The sequence below is a fragment of the Mytilus edulis genome, chromosome 12 (assembly GCF_963676685.1).
Source record: "Mytilus edulis chromosome 12, xbMytEdul2.2, whole genome shotgun sequence".
Lineage (NCBI taxonomy): Eukaryota > Metazoa > Mollusca > Bivalvia > Mytilida > Mytilidae > Mytilus > Mytilus edulis.
In genome coordinates, this window is record NC_092355.1 from 52,757,737 (window position 1) to 52,784,373 (window position 26,637).

The window sequence follows — 26,637 nt, forward strand, 5'->3', positions numbered from 1 at the left end:
CAGATAAAAAATCAAGCATACCTAAAACAAATCAAAAAGCTAATAAAATTAAACGTGTTCAATCAGCTCAACCGAAGCAAAAAAAAAAAAAAAGAAAAATAGCCATATTCCTACAATTTAACTTGGTGCAGAGGCATTTCCTATTATATTTCCAACCTTAAAGCCTACTAGATTAACATTCAAACAGGCATACTATTAGGTTAAATTCACATTAATTGGGATTCAGCAAACAAAACTGTGTAATAACATCACACTTGACTGAAAAGTTCAAACAATTGTGAAGGTATAAATTCTGCGTATTTATATAGATGTATAGTACTAATACATAGATATAGGAAGATGTGGTGTGAGTGCCAATGAGACAACTCTCCATACAAATAACAATTTAAAAAGTAAACCATTATAGGTTAAAGTACGGCCTTCAACATGGAGCCTTAGCTCACACCGAACAACAAGCTATAAAGGGCCCCAAAATTACTAGTGTAAAACCATTCAAACGGGAAAACCAACGGTCTAATCTATATAAACAAAACGAGAAACGAGAAACACGTATATATTACATAAACAAACGACAACTACTGTACATCAGATTCCTGACTTAGGACAGGTGCAAACATTTGCAGCGGGATTAAACGTTTTAATGGATCCAAACCTTCTCCCTTTTTCTGAAACAATAGCATAACATCACAACAAAGAAAAACATACGATAAAATATCAATTGGCAGACTTAACTCAATCAAAAAACGTATGATTAAACAATGAACGAATAAATTTGATCTGCGATATCTGAATACAAATGCACAGTTAATTAAATATTAGAGACAAACATTCATGACCAAAAAGCTAACAAACAAATTCAAAAACAGGACATGACTGAGAAATATTTAACCAATCAATGTTCACTTTAGAAAAAAACCGTTTTTTTTTTTAATCTTGAAGTTTATACAAATGTTGTAAGAATAAGTGAAAAATTGAAGATATTACAAATAATCAAAGCTGGTGTACAGACAAGATCCATATAAATAAAAAATAACAAAAAAGCATTATAAACAGTATCAACAGGTCGAATTAACAAGAAAATACGATTTGAGAGTACTCGCAGTTACTGACAGCTAGTTAAAAGCCAAAACCAATTAATAATAAAAAATCATGCATCAGAGACTAAAATCGACTAAAACACATCACAGGGATTTAGTATTTTAACGTCATTAATAGTCAAAGAAGACATGACTTGTGCAATGCCAAAAATAAATGTATCGACAGGTAGTAGTATAGTGAAGAGCGACTTCTATAGAAATAAAAGTTAACGTGTCTGTGTCTCTATACATCTCGCCTCAAACGATAATGAAATTTAGTTATGTTTTAATTTGCTAATGACAATATCAATATTAGTGCCAATGTGAACTATATTCAGAGATCTTATTACAATATTGGTACGATAACCCTTACTTATAAGTTTGTTTAAAGGTTCGATGAGATTACAAGGATCACATAGTGATTTCCTCGCTTTAAGTACAATATTACCATAAAATTTAGGATGTGAAATACCATTTTTAATAAGCTTTCTACAGGTATAGCCAAATTTACTAATCAAATCTTTGTATCTCTGAAAGAATTTAGTAAAAGTTTTAAGTAATTTATGGTATCGAAATCCCTGACACAACAATTTACCAGTGATGCATTGATTACGTTCGTTAAAATCTATGACATCAGAACACACACGGGCAAACCGAACGAGTTGCGATATATAAACACCGTATGATGGAGCCAAAGGCACATCGCCGTCTAAAAAAGGAAAATTAACAATAGGAAATGAAAAATCGTCTCTTTTGTCGTAAATTTTAGTGTGAAGTTTCCCGTTTGAAATTGAAATGTCTAAATCTAGAAAAGGACAACTGCTGCTGTTTATGTTAGATTTAGTTAAATTAAGTTCGTTTGGGTAAATTTCTGAAGTATATTTAGAGAACCCTGGATTATTCAACGAAAAAATATCATCCAGATAACGGTAGGTATTTTTGAATGTATCAACCAAATGTAACAATGATGGGTCTTTACTGAGTTTGGTCATAAACTGAGATTCATAGCAATATAGAAATAAATCTGCTATTAAAGGGGCACAGTTGGTGCCCATAGGAATACCTACTACCTGACGATACACTTTATCGCCGAAATGTACATAAATGTTATCAAGCAGAAAGTTTAAAGCTTCAATCATATCCTCACATTTCCAGTAAGTGTATCTAGCATATTTTCCTTTTTCGTTACAGAAAAAGGCCTTAAACGAGTTACAGCAAATAAAATTACAATGAGATTTTTCGAAAGACCATTTTATCAAATACAAAAACTTTTTCTTTATAAGATTGTGTGGAAGTGTAGTGTACAGAGTAGAAAAATCATAACTGTCAACAGAATTGTAAGGACCATTGAAAGCATGTATTTTATCTAAAACCTCTAAAGAATTTTTAACACTCCAAAAATAATTAATACCATTATTTTCATAAGCTTTATTACAAAAGTTAATAACCAGTTCTTTGATAGTAGTAAGGGAGGTGGTTAGAAGCACTGATAGATTAGTAGTAAAACACTTACTGGAAGCGGAGATGAAACGGAATTTAAATGGTTTTTTGTGTAATTTCGGTAACCAGTACATGGTAGGGACTTTCAAATGTTCGGAAGATGCTTTAAGCTGGGCAGTGGCAGTGGTATGCTTGTTAACGATTTGACTCTCTGTGGTGCGCACTGACCTGAATGTAGAGGAATTGATAATTTCGTTTTGAAGAACTTTTGTGTAGTATATGCGTCACACAACCACTACATTATTTGCTGCCTTGTCTGCTGGTACGAACACAAACCGCTCTGCGAGTACCTTGAGTTTGTTTTTTATTCTAGAAATGGGTATATCATGGTTCCTATTATTAATTTCAGAATTGTTTTCTAAATGAGATATTCGAATATCAACCGTATCCATAATTTTATTCAAATAACTGTCTAAAGATTTTTTATCGGATTTTTCACGTTTGCACCAATTTTTACAATAGGCAGACAGAGCGTCTTTAATGACCTGACAACACTGTTTACAATTTATTGTAGATGGAGGACGGTATTTCGGTCCTTTCTTTAGAAAAGTTATGACTTCACGGTCATCGACGATGTTGAGGTCTCCTGTGATAACATGACCATCGGGAACATATTTAAAACTAGATGTTTCGCAATCTCAAGTGGAAGGAACATTATTTTCTATATTGACGTCTGTTGTAATTGACGTATAATTGAAAATCAAATTTCTGCTTGGTTTTTTATAAGAATACGAAATAATGGGTTGTTCTATATTATCAAAATATGGAGGTATTAAGCTATAGACAGAAGAGTCATTGAATATGCTAGACAAATTAATAAAATCAATACCTCTATTTATATATTTTAATTTGAGAAAATGTCGTTTATGATTTTCAGGTTTATCAATAATAGGAAAAAGCCTGTGATGACAAATGGCTGTAATAATACGGGTATATTCATAAAATGGGCTAAAAAAAGAAATTTTATCACACTCCAGAAAAATAGCATATAATTTACTTATAGGTATCTGACCCAGTTTGCATAATACTTGATGTCTGCCATTATTCTTTATTATATATAACAGATCAGCAAGTGTATAATTTATACGATGTTAAATACGTTGATTACGGTTCTTGCGTTTACCATGAGACCTATTATTTCTAAGTCGTTTATCAACAATATTAATGACATCGATATGAGTTTTAGATATGTTCCCCTGCCCTAATATTTTATCATTTAGACCGAGAGGATAAGCTGTTTGAAGTCTTTTTATCCAAAACAATTCGCGAACTTCGCGTGATTTTTCAAATTGCTTGTGCGATTCTCCTGGTTGTTTTTGAACGGTTTCGAGCGGTTGGAATTTTATATATTTCAGATTATGATTATGCTTATCTAAATGCTGATATACTAAACTTTTGAATTTTTTGGGTCTACGAAAGCGGTAGAGATGTTCTTGATTTCTTCTGAAATACTCTCGTCCCGTCTGTCCCACATATTGAATACCACTGAGAGTTCATAAAACTTCATACTTAAGGATGTACACATCTGAGGAGCCAAACATTTCTAGAATTACACTTTTTTTTCTTAACCTGATTTTAGGGTTTATAAGACTGTAACACAATAATTGGTGAAGAAAAAATCATATGGTGGTGCACTTCTTGTTTTGCTACGGCCCTTTGAAAATGCCCAATTTTGATGATTTTCCAATTTTTCATCGTTTTCACCTATTTTGGGACTATTAGGGTGAAAAAAATCACAGTTCTATTTTTTTCATTCTTCCTATAAAGATGAAGTGGACCAATCTGAATAATTTTTACTTTAAAAAACTTCAGGTAGGTGTTAATATAAAAAATGTTTTATAATATTTTGACGCTTTTTGTTTAAAATTTACCATGCTGTCAATTTTCTATTTTTGTGATTTTTCTCAGTTTTAAAAACAAAATGCATATTATTTCGACTTTTTTGTTATAAATGATTAAAAAAATGCATATTTAAGAAATTTGAAAAGACAACAATTACCAATGATATGGGATGTACATGATTCTTGTAAAATATTTTTTTGTATCCCTTACCCATTTTCTCAAAATTTTGGCTAAAAATACTGACTTGGTTGGTCGAAAAATTTTAAAACTGGATTACTCAAAAATTGTTCAGTGTAAATACACATTTTTTTCAAAGATTATAATATTTTTTAAAATTCATTGATATTTTCCACTTGTTTTACATGTTTGGAAAAATTCAAGAACGAAATTTCAACGATACTGAAAACTCGGAAGAATACATCCTTAAGCGTGACCATGTGTATTTGCACAATGATATCTCTCTTTAACCTCTTTTTCTATCGTGGTGTTTGCCAAACAGTTGTGCTGGAGATTCATTGTCTTTTATACATGTGACTAGAGGCTGGTAAAATAAACGGAGCAATATATTATCAAACTGTCGTTTTTCTCCATTATTGAAGCATATGATAAGAAAAAAGAATGTGCCCAAAGTACACGGATGTCACACTAGCACTATCATTTTCCATGTTCAGTGGAACGTGAAATTGGGGTCAAAAGTCTAATTTGGCATTAAAATTAGAAAGATCATATCTTAAGGTGTAATACCACCAAATCATGGTACGCCACATCCGGTTGCATACGAAAGTAGGCCTAAAAAAATATTCCCTTGAATTTGACAGTTGTAGAAAATTAACCCTGCATTTCAATGCACTTAAATTTTTCTGAGTCGTAAATATGTATGTTGGATGTCTGAATGCAGCATTCTTTTTTTATTTGATCGTCTTATAAAATATTCTGGAACGTTAAGGTTACATAGTTACCAAAGCAAGTAACCAGTAAATACAAGTGTAAAAATTGGGTTGTTTACTTCCGGTGATGATTATTTTCTTATATGCAATGAAATGTAGTGTGAAATTTTCACTGTATCACTGGAAAGGATTAAACTTTACACATGCAAAGTATTTCTTTGGTTGAAATAAAGGTAAATACTGTACAATTTTTTTAAAAGTGTCAATTTAACAAAGACTAATAGGGAAAAATCAATGGTGGTATTACACCTATTTAGGGAAACCATATGTGCACTCGTGACCTTTTTGTACTTTCATTTTTAAAAGTTATAAATAAACCAGTTCATACATTGTAAACATGGACAATTCGGAATGGATTTAGACACAGAAATCACGTTTGAGGTAAAATTGCCTTGAAATGGGGGTTTACGGGTGTTTTCTAAGTCAAATGGGTGGACAGACAAATCTGTATTTAGTTTACTGTGTTAAATTTTAAATTACCCTTACAGTTTTGTTTATACAACATGTGATTTTTTTATTTCAGTGTTAACCATGTTCTGAAGAGCATTCTGTTGAAAAATCTTATATGTGAATTGGTCTGCAGATGACACTTCAGCATTAAAGTAAGTATCAACTATCATCATGTTTTTTGTTGGTTTTTTTTGGCCGCAAAAGTTTACAATTTGCCATTGTGCCGTCTACATTTTGCACAGACAATAAATCATCTAAACACTTATTTGCCCTGGATTTATACACATCAGATACCAGTCTCACATACTTAAACTTTATAATTCTTACCAATTATTTTTTGTACCTGCATTCCAAGGGACATAACTCTTTTTAAAACATTTTGAGGTATTTTTTTATTACTCTTTTTCCCCATTTTTTAATGTAAAATACAAGAAAGTTGACTCTTTGTATAAATCTGTTAGAAATATACTGTTATGAGTAAATAAAAAGACCTTGATACCAGTAACAATAAATGATTGACTGAAAGGGAACCGTTATTTGTCACACTAGGCGAACAGACTAAAAACTCGAGTTACACATAAGGGCTTATAGAAACTTCCGTGTAGACTGTTAACATTTATAGAGACAGTTCTTTCAGCTAAAACACTTTAATTTTTGATTTAACATTATATTTATTTAATTTTTGTGGGTAAATAATCACATTTGTTTTATTTTTTAGACAAAAGATATCAAGTTTTGATGAAAAAGGAAGGAAGGAGGAAAAATGGACCAAAACAGACCAAAACAGACCTTCAAATGAACTCTAAAAGGTGCAATAAAATTGTTTATCATCTTAAAGTTGTCTTTTGTATTCTATTTAATTGTTTGAATGCATAGATCATGAGTTTATGATCAGATAGTAGTCAACACTGCATTTTATAATGATACACTGAAATGAGGATTTTTCGAAGAAATTAGACTGAAATTGCCGTAGGATATGGCCTTACATTATAGTGATTTTCTCTGAAACTATAGCTCTGACTGAGACAAAACTTGACAGTTATGCTTGAAATAACTTGCAATTGGAGAGAAAAAAATTACATTAAGTTTATTTGATATTTAGGTGTTCTTTTAAGCAACAACTTCAAGTGTACTTAGTTTCAAGTTGATTGGACTTCAGCTTCATAAAAAAATACCTTGACCAAAAACATTAACCTGAAGCGGGACAGACGGACGAACGCACAGATGAACGGAAGGACGCACAGACCAGACAACATAATGTCTCTCTACTATCGTAGGTGGGGCATAAAAATCATTACATGACATGCAGATGTGTTATCAGCCAAAGGTTCACTATCAACCCAAAAGCTGAAGGATTTTACTACTAAGATTTTACCTCCGTGTTTAAAGTCATATTAAACAAACAAAAAACAACATATACGGCACTGCCCATCACAGTGCCCACAAGGGGCAGAACAATCAATATTAATGGCATACCAATGATCACATAGGAGGGGCGAATGATACAGTCAAACTTATAAATCCAAAAATAAGTGGACAACGCCATGGATTAAAATGAAAAAGACAAACATAATAGTACACAAGAAACAACATAAGAAACTAAATACTGAAAAACACGAATCCCACCAAATAATCGGGGTGGTATCAGGTGCTCCGGAAGGGTAAGCAGATACTGCACCACATATGGAACCAGTCGTGTTGCTCATGATATTACAAACCCGGTAAATTGTCTAAATCGGTAGGTAACATTCATGAAAGAGAAGGGGATTGTAGTTAGGACGCAATGAACATATCGTAGAAACGCTTATTCCATAACGGTCAACCAACTCGTGATAGCGTCCGAACAATCTACGAATGGATGATTTCAACTTCACGCTAAGCTTCATCCCAACCTAAACAATATCGTTTGATATGGCTTAACCTTATCAATAGACATAATAAACAAAATCATTTGAACATACACTGAACGAATACATTTGATCAGACAACATCTTAAAACAGGGGTGGGGTTAGATAAAAACAATACAAGAAAGACAATTAAAACCTGGACATAAGTCCGCCAAATGAATGAAAAAAACGTACACATTTAATTAAAAGCAATTTTGTTGTAAAGTAAAAATGGAGTACGAACATATGTTTTACAAACGAAATAATTGTTTTGTTCAATACATGTAGTACATGTACTAGAACAAAAGTAAAAAATAATCGTCATACTAGCTGTTGAACAGTAATGATATGAACTCGAACCCTGCACGTTGGTTGTACATTCGGCCTGACCATAACTGACTTACATTTGGCATGACCCCAACTGACTTTCATTCGACATGACCCTAACTGACTTACATTCGGCATGACCCTAACTGACTTACATTCGGCCTGACCCTAACTGACTTACATTCGGCCTGACCCTAACTGACTTACATTCGGCATGACCCTAACTGACTTACATTCGGCATGACCCCAACTGACTTACATTCGGCATGACCCCAACTGACTTACATTCGGCATGACCCCAACTTACATTCGGTATGACCCTAACTGACTTACATTCGGCATGACCCTAACTGACTTACATTCGGCATGACCCTAACTGACTTATATTCGGCAGGACCCTAACTGACTTGCATTCGGCATGACCAGAACTGACTAGGATCGATTGTTTTATTCTCGACTGTCTTTGTTCTGTCTGATTTTACGCAATTCAATAACAAAAACTGACTGCCACGATATAGCTAATATATATAATATAGTGCTGAAAGTGACATTAAACACAAACGAAACATAATATATTGTACTTTATTATTTGTTCACATCAAACTTGGACTGAAATAAATGTAATTGAAAAAATATATTTAAAATACAATGCTTACGGTAAAAAGCAGGTAACGGATATATGTGTAAATGGTTAATAAATTTATTTAAAAAGATAAATTCAGATACGTTGAACTGCCTAATTATGCAAATGGGAAAGTTAAATCGAGATTTACTGTGCAACTGTAAAATATAAAACTGTTTTGGTAATGTGGTAAGATGCAAACAAGTACATTTATATAAATGAAGCATGTCAAAATCACAGTGAAAAAGTAATACAATAATTTGACTTTAAATTGCTATTACTCCGAAATTATTTTTAAATTTACAATTTAGCAATCTTACATTCAAGATTTAATTTGTCATGGTGTATGAATTAATATAAATTGAATGATGATTTATATTTAAATCATAGAAACACATATATCATTTGTTGATTGTTCATATACTATTCTCGTTCTCAAGATGTGTGCAAATATTTAAATAAAAAACAACATCTAAGACATCTCCAATTTACGCATCCTTTGCCTTAATCTTTCTTCCTTGACAATATTATATCACACAATCTGAGGTATCACTTAAAAAAAAAAACAAGAAAAAAACCCATAATAATGGCTAATTAGCGCCTGTCAAAATAAGAAAACAGTTGATTATTCTTTCTTCTTGTATGAATTTTGAAATCACTTAAATGGGGAAAAAATGCTCAGCATGTCTTCCAACCCTGACACAGTATAGATATGGTCCTGCAGCTTTGGAGCCCTGCACTTGTGGCAATTGTCTGACCCCAATATCCACTCGTTCACACACACTTTGCAGCCTACCAATGAATTGCAGCAAGTTGAAAACATGGACTCCTTTAAGAATTCTGAAATAAGTATATAAATTGTTAAAAACGTGGTATAAAAAAACGATAATGGAAGTGTAAGTTGATGCTTATAGAGTTTGTACCAAACAGCGTGACAACCTTTTTTTTTAAATATAGAAGGAATGTTGGAGTTGAAAGTAGTTAAGATATTTCTGTTTCATCATAATTGCTTATACATAACACTGAATAGATAAGTATCTTATAGTAATGTAGCAGTCTGAAACATAAGAAAATAGGATTTATTTTTTGTTTTAAGAATTTTACACATACGTTTTTTCAGGAATCTATCAATCACAAATTATATGGCTATGTCCGACCTGTCTGTGCATAAAAGGTCCACGACTATCTTTTATAAAGTACTATGAGCAAATCAGCCCCAATGCGGATAGGTCAGCATGTGCAATACTACTGACGTTGTCCTTTCAATATAAATAAATAGATAATATGGCTTTTCGGGCAGGGTAAAACGCCTTATTCATGGACTAATATAGAACGTTCACTTCCGGATTAGATACCCTAATGATGAGTGTGACCAAGTTTGGTTAAATTTGTCCTAGTAATTTCAGAGAAGGATATTTTGTAAACGATTAAAAACATTTACGAAGAATATTAAAAATTGACTAGAAAGGGCAATAACATCTTCAGGGGTCAACTAACAATTTTGGTCATGTTGACTTATTTGTAATTCTGACTTTGCTGGACATGACTGCTGTATACAGTCTATACATATATATACACACAACTCGTCTAAACATAAACCCAACAATGTTATATCGTAATCATTTGTTCTACCCTCGCCGGGATTCGAACCCATGCTTCTGATATATCGTGACACCAAATCACCTGCACTGTAGCCGTCCCGCTTGACCACACGATCACAGCGTATGTAAATATATGCGCAGCAATACTTGTTTAAGGAACAGTTGAGCCATGAGCTCGAGCGTATGATACGTCCGTCGTCCTGTGTGTGAATTTTCATGCAATAATCATAAATTATTATAGTTTTATACATATGGCGTGACATGTGAGAACCCCCCTTTTTAAAAAACGAATTAATAACTCTAAAATAAAATTTCGAATCATCACCAAAAAGTATACAGATCTTAACATTAATATAAATAAGAAATGTATAAAGCTGTTAGCAATAATCATAAATTGTGTTTGAGATACGGCGCATCGTGTGAACCCCCCCCCCCCCCCCCCCAAAAAAAAATATTAAAAAAACAACCTCAATATTCCTAAATAAACTTTTGAATCAAAACCAAAAAGTATATAGATCTTTAGATTAATAAAACTAAGAAGTTTGTTAAGTTATAAGCAATAATCATAAATGGCTTTTGAAAAACGGCTCGACATGTGAAAACAATACACCCTTGTTTAAGTTACAAAGTACCGTTAAGTCAAAAAGTTTAAATCTTATTGTCATTGAAAGTATACAGATCGTTTGACCATCATAATTAGAAACAACTATGTTAAGTTTCATGAAATTTGAAAGAGACGTTCTCAAGTTACGATGTGACATGTTTACGCCGGACAGACAGATTGACAAACGGACAAACGGACATACGGACATTTGTATACCATAAAACGTCCAGTCCAGATCACCTAGTTACATTGCAGGTTGTGAGTGCTAGTTTTTGTTTTGAATAACTTTTTTTTTCTTAATAGTCAAAATGAGCATGGGAATGGGGAATGACTTGTGTCAAAGAGACAACAATCAGACCAAAAATCAGACAACAGCCCAAAGCCACTTATTGGACTTCAATGCAGCGAGAAACTCCCGCACCTGAGGCGTGTTTCAGTTGGCCCCTAAACATAAATGTATAGGGATTTTTTGTTGCCTTTGATATAGATACTCTAGGGGTACCCCTTGATCTAAGTCGCAAAATTCCTGTATTTGTGTTCACTTTTATTTCAAATGAAATAGATCTATATAATAGGACAAACAATAATTAACAGTCAAATAAGTACGGAAAGAACTCACACTTTTCGGTTTCGGTCAAACTTATCAATGAATGTATATCTTTAATCAACAGTATTGAATGAATTCATTTACCAATAAATGAGTTGAAGTTGAAAATTGTTGTTTGCATCATCCGCAATGGAGGGGTGAGGGGTAAACAATTCTGTTCGGATAGCGGATTAATTGATATGGAGTGTGTGTGTGTTCACAGTTTCGGTATGCAAGTTATCTTAATATGTTGTTCCTCGTAAAGATAAACATTTACATAATAGTACTATCGATGTGTCCCTGATTGCTCTCTAAAAACTGGTCTAACGCTAGGTTCACAAATGAGAAAGTTTCTGTTTATCAACTTACTACCATTGGTCGGGATTAATTGTATTGTCGAACCAATGGGACGTCTGACTAATGGGGTGTCGGACAAATGGGGTGTCAGGTCAGTGGGGTGTCGGACCAATGATGTGTCGGACTAGTGGGGTGTCGGACCACTGGGTTGTCGGACTAACGAGGTGTCAGAACATCGGGGCTGCCCCAAAAACATAGGCCCAGACATGTAAAAGATCAACAAATCATTAGAGGAAGATGTCAAAACAATTCACAAAAAAGAAATACTAGTACAACAAACATGAATCAACGGCAACCACTTAACTGACATGTTGAAATTTCGAGTTTTTAATTGAAATACATTGTACATGTATGTTGTAATTCGACTAAAAATGTCCGAAGATCGAATATTGGCATATAATTGCTTCATTTCATTTGAACTTTAGTAGATGTTTGTCCCATAAGTGTTCATACCACATTGCCTCATATTGGTACTGATTGCACTATTCAGTGTTAATAATAATATTTTTGAATGTCTATTATAAAAAAGAATGGAAAATTTGAATTTTTCTCCACTTTAAAATTTATAGTATGTAAAGGCCAAACTGTTTAAATATAAAATTTATCATTGATATTTCAGAAATATGGTTGATGGATAACATGGTTAAGGAGTATTAGACGAATACTATTAAAATGGAGCTCAAAATCAGTTGTGCACTATTCAAATCAAGTTTTAAAATACCCAAAGGTATCAGTGTTAAATGAGCACTGAAACCGAATTTTATCAGCATATATACATAGTACTTTAATATGTTTGATATTGACTGTCTGAATTTCAGCACGCTGTGGATAATGGAAAATATTGCTTATTAACGAGCCATTATGACTGACATCGGTTTTTTGGTAAAGAAATTCAGGACAGTGCTTGACCTAATAAACGATGAGTTAAAATGTGCTCTTTATCAAACTTTGTTGTAATATTATAATTTTCAATGTGACGAAATTTTTGTATGGTAAAATATTAGGACACATTTTGTCTATAAATTATAGTTTAAATTTTCGTTGTCAAATGTTATATTTCTAAATTATTTAACATGTCATTTTAAATGCTTTAATGTATGACATTGTATTGTTACAGGATTTTATTTTTATTTTAGCTGTTTTAATAAATTAAATAGTTATTTTTACAAGACCAAAGAAATGTTTCAGAGAATGGAACATTTTTTCCGGAACATATAAAATGCGTTCCAGTAGTATACACTATGAGTTATGATTGATATTTACACATTTTTCTGGAACACAGTCCGAGCGTTCCAAAAGTGTTACAATAAAATTGAGAATGCAAATGAGGAATGTGTCAAAGAGACAACATCCCGATCATAGAACAGAGAATAGCAGTCTTGGGAGGCGTAACGGTGTACAATTTTGCTCACAAGGATATGTTCCATATTAAAATACTCTGCGCTCAAGGAGTACACACATAGCGTTCGAAAGATGCACATAATTATGATGTTTAAAACTGGAACACAGTTCATATTTAGAACACTGTTACGCGTTTCAGAAGTTTTACAAAAAGGCGTTCAAAAAGTGTTGAGATTCTTAACACTTGTATAAGCAGTGTAGATGCATGCATGTATATAGACAGACAGATCGACACATAGATAGATGGAGAACACTGTAGACATGTAGACAGACTGTAGTGAGTATTTCGATTGACAAATGAACACAAAAACTAACAGTTGAACATATAGATTTGCAGCAGACATGTAGACAGACTGGTCGGCATGTAGACATTTAGACAAATTGGTGACTATATTTAAGAACAGGTGCACACGTATCAGACTGGTGAACATTTCGACATATTTAATTGATATGCAGACAGAATGGTGCACGCATAGAATGATGAGTCAACATGTCGAATGACAGTGTGGCACGTTGATATGCCGGTGATCATTATTTTCATTTATTGACACCTCTACGTAACTGAATTTGTTTTTCCAGTTACCCATACTATCGGCAATAAGTCTATATTTCTTCTTTGAGGAACCCTCCTAGTTTTATTTCTTTATTGATATTGAAATACACGCGGATATTTAGACAGCCAAAACCAACAGATGAAAATGCAGGCATTGCCATAAAAATCGACATGACGACAATGACCTTTTGATTAAAAAACAGAAGCTGTGACAAAGCGTTACTTATACGGATCTTTCACGATACTTTACTTTCTGTACTAGTAATTATTAATTCAACCAAAGATGTTTTATTCTTCTAGTGTTAAGAGTTGCGTTTTTATCCGACAAAACCAGAAGATCATGAAAGGTCTTTCAAACAGAAAGTCCATGGCGTCTCAGATCCTTGTAAACAAAGCCTTGGCACAGCAAAAGTGTGCATTAAATACCTTAGATATACTGCACAGTTCAAAAGAACTCCGACCTTTAGGGGCGGACCCTGGATTTTGGAAGTTGTGTAATTCCATAGAATTAAAACGATATCACCGATCGCGAGTGAAGCGAGACTAAAAACATTTTTTGACGAATTTATGACGTAAGATATCAAAGGGACAGTCAAACTCATAAATCTAAAACAAACTGACAACGTCATGGCTAAATATTTAAAAGACAAACAGAAAAACAATAGTACACATAAAACATGATATGTTTTTTTCAATAAAAAGGGTGGGGCATAAAATAAAATATTTGATAACATCAATATAATTATTAAATCAGTGTTTCACAGTCAAACCGGATTAAAATTATTTTTTTGTAACTTCTGCCAAAAAGGGATGTATTTTAGAATAAACAAATAAATAAAATCTGATGTGGATTAGTTTTATACTCAATGGATTTCATTACGACTAATTAGAAAAGTATGCCCGGCTTTTTAGTGACTAGGATTGAATTTGACGAGGATCTTAGTTAAGGGGGATAAGCAGCAGATCAATCAGACTTTGCTTAGATGAGACAAATGTCACATGTCTTCAAAATTTAATACTGTAGAAAACAAAATTTGGAGGGGGAGGGGGGAATTAAAGATTGAAAAGAGAAACATTTTTTTTTCTTCAGTTTACTTAATATTTTAGGGGATAAGCAGCAGATTAATCAGACTTAGCTTAGCTGAGACATGTCTCCAAATAGTAATACTGTAGAAAACAAAATGTAAAGTGGAGAGGGGGAGTTAATGATTAAAAAGAGAAACATTTTTTCTTCAGTTTACTTGATATTTTAAATTCAGGATAATCTCTCCTCGGTTCATCTTCCTCTAAGCATAAGATAAGATAAGATAAGAATTTTATTAATCTAATCAAGAACCCATAAAGGGCATCATTTTACAACACAATATGATTGGAAGAAGCAAAACAGAAAACTAATACATACTATAACGTTATGAACAGGATCAGAGCCTAACACAACATGTGTTTTATATAACTATTATATTAAATATTTACTATACTATATATAAAAATATTAATTTTCGCGAACCATTTAGGTCACGGAAATTTCAAAATATGGCATCAGTAAGGAGAGCTGTACAAATAATGTGAATACACAGAACCCTTATCCAAATTTTCTTTAGCTAAAAGTATTCATTTTTTTCTATTTTATATGTACTATCAATATTCCATTTTTCTATAATTTCGATTAAAATGTGCCAAAATCTGAGTTAAAATAGGTCGAATGCCCCAAATAAACATCCCCTGATTGGTTGAAGTACTGTGGCGTCGATGTAAAGCATGACAAGCCTCGATGTAAAGCACACGCTTCACAGAAATAAGGAGAGTTTTACAAATAATGTGAATACATATCCCCTCAATCCAATTTATGTATTGCTGAAAATAATCAAGTGTTCATTATTTTTTGTTTTGATATTATTAATATAGAGGTATTTTGGTAAGTACGGCTTATTGATTATAATGTTCTCGAGATGTGCTACTCTAGACATTTTTGACGGTCAGTTTAATCCCATTTATCTCAATATTATCCCCGATGACAGAAATGTCAACCCGACCTATTCGTGTCAAAATCTATTTGATGAACTAATTTCTTTTAAAACTGCACATACATTAATTCTGTATTATTTGATAATCAATCACATTCACCATGTTCACGTTACATGGTTCTGTGTGAGTGAACTGTAGTGTATTGCAAGATCAATGCAATTGTGACGTCAGTGCGCATATAGCTACACGTGACATTAGTATTTTTAAACAAACCGGCTCCTGTAACACGTGTCTGAATTATACATTTTAAGTGCAATCAATCTTTCAATCACTATTTTATGTTATTCATGTGTCTGTTTTTAGCTTTGCATATCAGCTGATCAGTAGTCAAGTAAATTAGACATAGTGTCATTGTTCCTGTTCTGAGTTGTGATTTTTATATAGTATTAGAAGGTAAGTCTAAAGAAGTCATTATTTTAGAGTGGGATCGGCATATAAGGGATCAGAGTGGTCCCGATCCCGAAATCCTGAAATTAATAACATGAAATCCCGAAGTCACAAATTTAAAATATATCAAATCCCGCCATCCCAAAATTCAAAATAGACATCCCGGATCCCAAAAGGGTCATTAGAACATGGGTTTTTAGGTCAGGTTTGTAGGCATGAAATCTCTATAGTCAAAAAATGCCAGTGATAGAAAGATAAACAGATAAGCAACTGTCAAGGGCCAAATAATTAAGGGAGGGGAAAAAGCCAGTATAAGTACTATTTCGCAGAACGATAAACAGATGCATCGACAGACCCAGGGGGTGGGAAAAATTTAGTTGATTATATATGAAATCATCAAAGCATGACGGGAGTGGTCAACCCTCTGGTCAGTCAGAGCCCCCCACCCCTTTATGGAAAGTTCTGGATCCGCCACTGAGATTTGTAGGTTTTCTTTGTAAAGATACCTTTAGATATCACCAACTCTGACTTAGCACACAGTTTTATTCATTTTAGCTCATTAGCTGGGCTCACTGGCTTAAAATTTTCATTACGGTTCACTGGCAAATATCTAATGATATTCATGTGTAGATAATCTGATAATCTATACATGTGTGTGAGGAGAAGTTAATATCAAGCTGGCTTTCATCTGTAAAAAATGTCATAGGCCAAGTTATGGAGGTGAAAAAGCTAGTAACAGAACGATGAACAGATGATCAGGTTTTCTTCCTATAGATCCCTTAAAATTTCCCCCACTGAGGACACAATTCGATTCACATTAGCTCATTAGCTGCACTCACTCGCCATTAAGTTCATTGCAGCTCACTGGCTTATATGTTGAAAAGCTGATAACATGTACATACATGAGGGTGTTACTGCCCTTTACTGTCAGGCGTCAAACAGTCATTCTCGGCTACTGTTAGCTTATAATTGGTTAAAATTTAACTGTGATTAGTCAAAATATCCTTAAGGTGGTTTGACAGATGTCTCAAATAATTATCATTACTGTTATTTTTGGAAAACAAATAGCCTGATTTGTCAAATTCAGCTGATTTTGTTATCGTCTGAAAAAAAGTGTACATTTTATCGTCATGTCTAAAAATTACCGTTTAATCTTCATTTGGCAAGAATACTTCAATAAGGTACCGCCATAACTACCCTCATACATGAACATGTGTATGGTCAGATCATATGTTATCTTATGTCATTTGAATTTGTACTTTGCATGCCTTTTCAAATGAAATTGTGATGCCAGAATGCATTCTTAATAGCACGATGAGAAGAGGACACATATGTCAACCAAAATTTTTGCAGCCACGTCTAAATGTGTGAGGTCACCCTATCAAGCTTGCGCTCATGTTGTATTAAAACTTTTTTAGGAAGCTGAAAAATACCAACAATAGAAAAGTAAACAGATAATCGATATTATAAAATATCAATGCGTTGAAAAGCCAATTTGTATATACATAAATATGTCAACCATAAAATATAACTGATTTAATTTACACCACAACTGTTAGAAAAAACCTTTATGTCTATATAACTTATCTCATTCTAGTCCATTCAACTGACAGAATCAGTGTAAATTTCATGAATTCTTAAATCACATGTATAATCATGGACTATTTTCTATAGCAATATCTGTTAGCCATTTAGGGGTCTTTTGCATTTAAAGTTCAGTTTAAGTGGGTTTATTTTGCGAAAAAGAACTAAATTTCCAGATCATAGTTTACATTTTCTTTATATATTGCTGTGTCAAACTGACCTTAATATAAAGGACAATATATAGACCCAAAAATGGTATATCACATTCTACACATGAGATTTTAGCAGGAAAGACTGCCATTGGAGTATTTAATTATTGCAACTTTTTAATTTGATCTCCTCCACTAATTGAAGTAGAATATTAAATGAAGGTTTGTCCACATTTTGGAATATGTTTATACATGTATAGAAATAATGTTGAGCCTGTTTCTAGATGCATGAGATAGACTTCAATATTTATTATTGATTGAAAATAAATGGAATCATCTTTCAGAAAAGTTTTATTCTATGGAAATGTATCCCCCCTTTTCATAAATTAAAAATGTTACATTTTCCCCCTTATTTCAAAACCTAAGCTTGAATGTAGTGCCCATACTTGCCCCAACTGTTCAGGGTTCAACCTCTGTGGTCGTATAAAGCTGTGCCCTGCCGAGCATCTGGTTGTAACATATACAACAATCAAACATCAACCCACACCAACTGAATGTAATTGAAAGACATCTAGAGGTCAATATACAGTCTCAAACAGAAGATAAAAAAGGGAAAAATATAGTGAATTTTGGAGAATTTATATTATTAAATGTACATCCATTTGAAATATTTAAGATATATTGTTTCAAATTTTTCAGTTCTAGGTTCCACGGTGACCTAGCTACCATTTTATAAAACTGTGATTTAAATGCTAGTCTATTAGAGGGATATTTCATTTTCATTGGTTGTAGATATGGAATCTTATTTTATCATGAAGTCAGATTTGAAAATGACTTTGGGAATGAAGATGTAGTAAAGACCGAATGTTAGTTTTAGACTTATATATGTACTTTATAATTTTAGTCTTACATGTATATAATTATGTGTACATATATCACTGATTCAGTGGTAATGGTAAATAGGCTCTTACTGACCTAAGGGGGGCTCCAGTCATATTTCAGTGATTCCCTATATAATCAACCAAATTTTTCCCACAAAAGGGGCGGGGGGAGTCCGGCCCCCCCCCCCAAGGGCCCCTCCTGGATCCACCTATCGTCTTCGATAACATTTTATAGTTTTTAATGTTTTGTCAGTTGACTAAAACTAGGTGGAGGTGTGTGTGTTCTTATTTCCAACAGAGGGACACTCAACCTATATCAATATGTGCATGAAGCAAATTGATAGTTGCTAGATACTGAATGATTATACCACAAGAAAGTTTTAACCTGTGCATATATACTTAAAATATGATAAAAAAAAATCATGTCTTTTTCAGGACTTCTGAATCAAACCATGTAGTATGGAATGTTCTTGAGATATGGTTTTGGTCGATGGATGTTCACTAAGGACCTGTACTACAAAGTATATCACTGGATTTAGCTCTTTGTCTAAGTGTATTTTTAAAGTACTTTGCTTTGAGCTCAGTTCATTGTTATGCAATTCATTCTTTGTGAAATAAAGATTTGACAGACAACTCTCATGTACAAGGATTTGTCAAAGTAGTATCACCTCTATGTACAATGTAAGTATTAGGGAGATAAAAGCATTCTATTTTGATTTGAACCAAACATATTATAAAAAAAAGAACAAATTAACCCGGGAAAGCTCCTCCCGCTACTAGCAATATGATGCTAGATTGTTTTAATACATCTGTACTGCCTACTGATGACTCGGTCCTGAGTGTAAATGGTCCTTCAATTATGTTAAAAAAAATTATAAGGCCTATCTAGGTTTATCGATTTCTAAAACTATATTTCATTGTACATATGTTTGAAATTTTTATAAAACCGCAGAAATTTTTGCGGTCGTAAATAGGTATCCTGTCGTCGTCGTCCGAAGATGGATGTGTTCCAGATAATAACTTTAGTATATGTAAAAAGAAATCAATGAAATTATAGCACAATGTTTATAACCACAAAAGGAAGCTTGGGATTGATTTTGGGGGTTATAGTCCCTACGGTTTAGGAATAAGGGTTCCAAAGGTGCCCAAAACCAGCATTAATCTAGTGTCAGTACACAAAGTTGTTTAAAGTATTTCAATTGTTCTGATACTGTACCATAATGTTTAATACCATAAGTAGAAGGTTGGGGTATATTTTGTGGGTTATTGGGCAAACAGTCTAGGAATTAAGGGCCAAAAACAAGCATTTTTGTAGATTCAAGACCATAAATTGGAGTTATCTTTCTTTGTCCAGAATGGTTGTTGAATTACCTAAAACCAATGCTTTATGAAATCTTCTTTGAAAATTGGAGTTGTCTTTCTCTGTCCAGAATAGTAGTTGAATCAACTTGAATTAATGCTTTATACAATATACAATGCAAAATTCACTTTACTACCAACTGATAAATTAAAGCAGTCTTTAATAACCATTCAGTGATTACAAGCACTTTGATTATCATTCTAGGGTAATGCCCTTTTACAAATGGAAAAATTGAAGAATTATTTAGTTTCTTAAGTTTGTCTCCACTAAATTTAGTGAAATGTGTATATAATGATTATTACCTCTAAACTCTTTAAGTTCAATTTTTGGCAGCTTCACTTTTACAGTTCTTGATAACGTTTATATGCTAGCGGGGGGCATCATCACCATGACTGTATGACATTTTATATTGTAATATTTTATGATGTATTTAAATGAGTAGTTCTACAATTATTGTTGCAAACTCCGTTAGAAATTTGAATTGAGATCATTTTTATACGACCGAAAAAATTTATTTTTTTTTGGTCGTATATTGGTATCACGTTGGCGTCGTCGTCGTCGCCGAAGACATTTGGTTTTCGCACTCTAACTTAAGTAAAAGTAAATAGAAATCTATGAAATTTAAACACAAGGTTTATGACCTTAAAAGAAAGGTTGGGATTGATTTTTGGTGTTTTGGTCCCAACAGTTGGCGTCATCGTCGTCGTCAAAAAATGAATTATTGGGGTTCTTTGATATGCCAAATCTAACCGTGTATTGAGATTCTTAATTTTTGGTACCGTTTTCAAATTGGTCTACATTAAGGTCCAAAGGGTCCAAATTAAAACTTAGTTTGATTTTAACAAAAATTGAATTCTTGGGGTTCTTTGATATGCTGAAGCTAAACATGTACTTAGTTTTTATACGACCGCAAAATTTGAAAAAATTTCGTCGTATATTGCTATCACGTTGGCGTCGTCGTCTGCGTCGTCGTCGTCGTCCGAATACTTTTAGTGTTCGCACTCTAACTTTAGTAAAAGTGAATAGAAATCTATGAAATTTTAACACAAGGTTTATGACCATAAAAGGAAGGTTGGGATTGATTTTGTGAGTATTGGTCCCAACATTTTAGGAATTAGGGGCCAAAAAAGGGCCCAAATAAGCATTATTCTTGGTTTTTCGCACAATAACTTTAGTTTAAGTAAATAGAAATCAATGAACTTTAAACACAATGTGTATGACCACAAAAGGAAGGTTGGTATTGATTTTAGGAGTTTAAGTCCCAACAGTTTAGGGATTAGGGGCCAAAAAGGGACCCAAATAAGCATTTTTCTTGGTTTTCGCACCATAACTTTGGTATAAGTAAATAGAAATCTATGAAATTTTAACACAAGGTTTATGACCATAAAAGAAAGGTTGGTATTGATTTTGGGAGTTTTGGTCCCAACATTTTAGGAATAAGGGGCCCAAAGGGTCCAAAATTAAACTTTGTTTGATTTCATCAAAAATTGAATAATTGGGGTTCTTTGATATGCCGAATCTAACTGTGTATGTAGATTTTTAAGTTTTGGTCTCGTTTTCAAATTGGTCTACATTAAGGTCCAAAGGGTCCAAAATTAAACTTAGTTTGATTTTGACAAAAATTGAATCGGTTGGGTTCTTTGATATGCTGAATCTAAAAATGTACTTAGATTTTTGATTATTGGCCCAGTTTTCAAGTTGGTCCAAATCGGGGTCCAAAATTAAACTTTGTTTGATTTCATAAAAAATTGAATAAATGGGGTTCTTTGATATGCCAAATCTAACTGTGTATGTAGATTCTTCATTTTTGGTCCTGTTTTCAAATTGGTTTACATTAAAGTCCAAAGGGTCCAAAATTAAACTTAGTTTGATTTTAACAAAAATTGAATTCTTGGGGTTCTTTGATATGCTGAATCCAAACATGTTCTTAGATTTTTGATTATGGGCCCAGTTTTCAAGTTGGTCCAAATCAGGATTTAAAATTATTATATTAAGTATTGTGCAATAGCAAGAAATTTTTAATTGCACAGTACTCAGCAATAACAAGAAATCTTCAATTGCACAGTATTGTGCAATAGCAAGAAATTTTCAATTGCACAGTATTGCGCAATAGCAAGAAATCTTCAATTGCACAGTATTGTGCAATAGCAAGTATTTTCAATTGCACAGTATTGCGCAATAGCAAGAAATATCTAATTGCACAATATTGTGCAATAGCAAGAAATTTCAATTGGAGTTATCTTTCTTTGTCCAGAATAGTAGTTGAATCAACTTAAACTTAAAGCAATGTTTTATACAATATACAATGTATATTCACTTTTACTACCAACTGATAAATTAAAACAATCTTTACCATTCAGTGATAACAAGCACTTTTTTTTACATTTTGATATTTTATGATGTATTTAAATGAGTGATTATTGTTGCAAACTCCATTAGAAATTTGAATTGAGATCGGTTTTGGAATAAAGGATAGGGGGATGTGAAAAAAAAATTGGGGAGGGGGGGGGGTTCAATTTTTCTCATTTGAAATTTCATAAATAAAAAGAAAATTTTTCAACCATTTTTTTGAGAGGATTAATATTCAACAGCATAGTGAATTGCTCAAAGGCAAAACAAAAAGTTTAAGTTCATTAGACCACATTCATTCTGTGTCAGAAACCTATGCTGTGTCAACTATTTAATCACAATCCAAATTTAGAGCTGAATCCAGCTTGAATGTTGTGTCCATACTTGCCCCAACCGTTCAGGGTTCAACCTCTGCGGTCGTATAAAGCTGCGCCCTGCGGAGCATCTGGTTTTATTATGAGTCCAGTTTTCAAATTGGTCCAAATTGGGGTCCAAAATTAAACTTTGTTTGATTTCAACATAAATTGAAAATATGGGGTTCTTCAATATGCTGAATCTAACCGTGTATTTAGATTTTTAATATTTGGGACCGGTTATCAAATTGGTCCACATTGAGGTCTAAAGGGTCTAAAGTTGAACATTATTTGATTTCATCAAAAATTGAATTCTTGGGGTTCTATGATATGCTGCATCTAACCATGTATTTAGATTTTGGATATTTGACCATAATAGGTAAATGTCCAATTTAAAATTTTTAAGTTGAAGTTCTTAGACCACATTCATTCTGTGTCAGAAACCTATGTTGTGTCAACTATTTAATCACAATCCAAATTCAGAGCTGTATCAAGCTTTTAAAAATGTTGTGTCCAAACTTGCCCCAACTGTTCAGGGCTCGACCTCTGCGGTCGTATAAAGCTGTGCCCTGTGGAGCATCTGGTTGGAATAAGGGTAAGGGGGAGGTGAAAACAAATGGGGGGGGGGGGGGGGTAAATTTTTCTAATTTCAGAAATTAAAAAGAAAACTACTTCAAGTATATTTTTTTTCAAAGCACTAATATTCAACAGCTTGGTGAATTGCTCAAAAGAAAAAAAAAATATTTTAAGTTCATTAGACCACATTCATTCTGTGTCAGAAACCTAAGCTGTGTCTTCTATTTAATCACAATCCAAATTCAGAGCTGTATCCAGCTTGAATGTTGTGTCCATACTAGCCCCAACCGTTCAGGGTTCGACCTCTGCAGTCGTATAAAGCTGCGCCTTGTGGAGCATCTGTTCCATTCATTTGTTTATTTCGTAATTTGTGTGAATTAACATTCTTACAGTTAATGTTAATTACTACACTTTCATACCACAACAAATATTGTATTGGTACATGTATCACTTATATTTGTATCCATATAACAAAACAAAAAATGAAAAGGAATAATTTTGCAATACCTTTTGAATACTATAACTTTTTAGATATTTAGACATATTAAGACTAATTAAGTAGATGTAACAGTTGATAATATCTGCTTGACATGCTTGAAATTCCATCAGATTACTTTTGGAGCAGTTATGAGTCTTTGAAGCAAGCTCACAAAGGTTCTTTTGATGAAATCATTTTCATATTGGTCAAAATTTTTCTTTGCCTCGACCAGCTTAGGAGGAGATATAATCAAAGAATTGATATAAATCAGTACAGAGGTTTACTTCCTAGCTCATTTAGCCCCAAGCATCATGTCAGGCATTGTCATTACTAAAAACCAATAAATGTATTCTAATCTGAGGAACAATTCGACATTTTAACCAAAAAATTTACTAATGATACTGACGGTCCACCACAAAGTAATATAAAAAGAACCATACCAATAGTAAGCAAATACATATAAAAAAGATGTGGTATGATTGCCAATGAGACAATTATCCACAAGAGAACAAATCGACACAGAAATTAACAACTACAGGTCACTCACGACACTGTACGGCCATAAACAATGAGCAAAGCCAATACCGCATAATCAGCTACAAAAAGCACCGAAATGACAATATAAAACAATTCAAACGAGAAAACTAATGGCCTTATTTATGTTAAAAGAAATTAAACCAAAAAACTAATATGTAACACATAAATAAACGGCAATCACTGAGTTACAATCTCCTTATATCATGTTCTCAAATCTAGATATCATCTCCCATTTAGAAAAAAACACGTGAACAATGAACCTATTATGTGTTGCTCTCCTAGCTACAAAATGTATCCAAAATCAAAGATGTAGAACATATTCTATCATAATCATTTGGTAACTAATGTAATTACTGTCTCCTCCATGCCTGTCTTGAACATAAACAAATATTAAATAAAAAACACTTCTAATGCTCAGATTGGTTGTCACCGTGCAACACAGTTAATAACACCATATAGGAAAAACATAGAACTCCTTTTGTCATAAGACACAGTCAAACATCCAAACATACTATCCACACTCATCTGTGTCCACACTTGTATAACAAAAAAATATCATATTTATACTTTATATATTTTGTTTACATCTGAATCTTATTTCTAAACCTTTAATAATGTAATTTCCTAGGCATACACGAGTTGGTAAATGCTCATTTGTGAACAGCCATAAATATTTCTTATCATTAGGTAGCTCTTTAAAATTAGTACAAAAAGTGATAACTGTATCAAATAGTAATTTTCTCTGTTCATCATATAATGGACAAAATACTGTAAAATGGGTCTCATCTTCAATAGAATTTGATCCATGTTATAAGCAGTGGTGACATAGACGTTGAGTTCTCTCTATGTATTTTTTACTATATCGATTTTTCTCAATTCTAAGATCATGAGCACTTATTCTCATTTTACATATAGCTCTTCGTATACTAAAATCTTTAATTGATAAATAAGCCTCCTTTACAAAGTCAGTCTTAAGGTTGAAATAATTTTCTAATTTACTATTACCTTGTGATAAGGTTTCAGATCTTTTGATCAACCAAAATGTTTTAAAACTATTACAAAGTTTACATTTTACAAATTTAATTAATTTATTAAGCTTTGTATTTAAATTTTGTATATCAAGTGATTAAAGTACATATTTCATAGATGAATACCAACAATTGATGTTTTCTGCATCTAAATTTTTATTACAAACATAAGCATCATAAAGCATATAAATGCGGGGGAAAAGGGGCAAGCAATTTATACTCAATAACTCTTTCAGTTTTCATTTTTCTTTCACATTTAAAAAGTACCCCAAATGGAACTAGAACTGTATGAGATGTAGATTATACGTCAATAAGACAGCAATCAAACAACAAAATCAAATTAAAGACATCTAGAGGGCAACACATAGTATAGTTTTCAAATAGAAAGGTGTCTATACACAATATTGTCACTGGTTTATATAAAAATTGGGAATAGATTAAAGAGAAACGAAAAAAAAAATCTACCATTAAATCGCAATCCTCTAAATAATATTTCAATTATGGAAGAAGCCTTAATATAAAAAATATAATAATTGAACACTTCCCAATCTTTAATTAAAACAAACGTATTTCCCCCTTTCTTTACCCTACAAGAAACTTTTATAGGAGCCGCCGATTGCGGATTATCGTCCGCATATTTCCAAAATGTTCACGTAAATTGTTGGCGTCCTGTGTTAAAACATTTATTGACCCAAGTCGGCATATACGATTTAATCTACACGCTCTGGATGACCCTTTAACCCGAACTCCTACGTCGTTCAGGTTAATAAGGGTCACCTGAGCTGTGCAGATTAAATCGTATACTATATACCGACTTGCTTGGTCAATAACTATAACATATTTTTTCGTTAATTGTTAAATGTATTTGAACCAATTAATAGTGCTGTGCTCATTGTTGAAGGCCGTACGGTGACCCATAGCTGTTAACTTCTGTCCTTTGGTATCTGGCCTATAGCTGTTAACTTCCTCACTATTTGGTCTATGGTGGAGAAATGTCTCTTATGTAACCATTTTCATGCCAAATCCGCTTATTTTTATTTCAAATACATATCATTTATGAAGAAGAGAAACATCAGATGTATAAAGATTATCCGCATTGGTCATAGGCTGATAGCTATTGATTTCAACGGCCATGCTTCCTATATCTGATTAATTCGCGTCGTTGCTCTGCTTTAAG

The 26,637-nt window shown here is 32.9% G+C and overlaps 1 protein-coding gene and 1 long non-coding RNA gene across 3 annotated transcripts in view; one reads left to right on the plus strand and one right to left on the minus strand.

Annotated features, from left to right (window-relative positions):
* Positions 1–1,241: 1,241 nt before the first annotated feature.
* LOC139498786 (uncharacterized) overlaps positions 1,242–26,637 on the minus strand; it is a 598,641-nt gene continuing 573,245 nt past the window's right edge. The window contains exon 2 of the mRNA XM_071287337.1: positions 1,242–2,744. Coding sequence (XP_071143438.1) covers positions 1,352–2,650 — 1,299 coding nt within the window. The 5' untranslated portion in view covers positions 2,651–2,744 and the 3' untranslated portion in view covers positions 1,242–1,351. The remainder of the gene's footprint in view (positions 2,745–26,637) is intronic.
* On the plus strand, positions 5,153–6,652 carry LOC139497267 (uncharacterized). Of its 2 annotated transcripts, none has more exons than XR_011657735.1 (3): positions 5,153–5,746; positions 5,889–5,967; positions 6,534–6,652. It is a non-coding gene; the product is annotated as an uncharacterized lncRNA (long non-coding RNA). The 2 variants fall into 2 exon arrangements; XR_011657736.1 differs by having other exon boundaries at positions 5,153–5,538.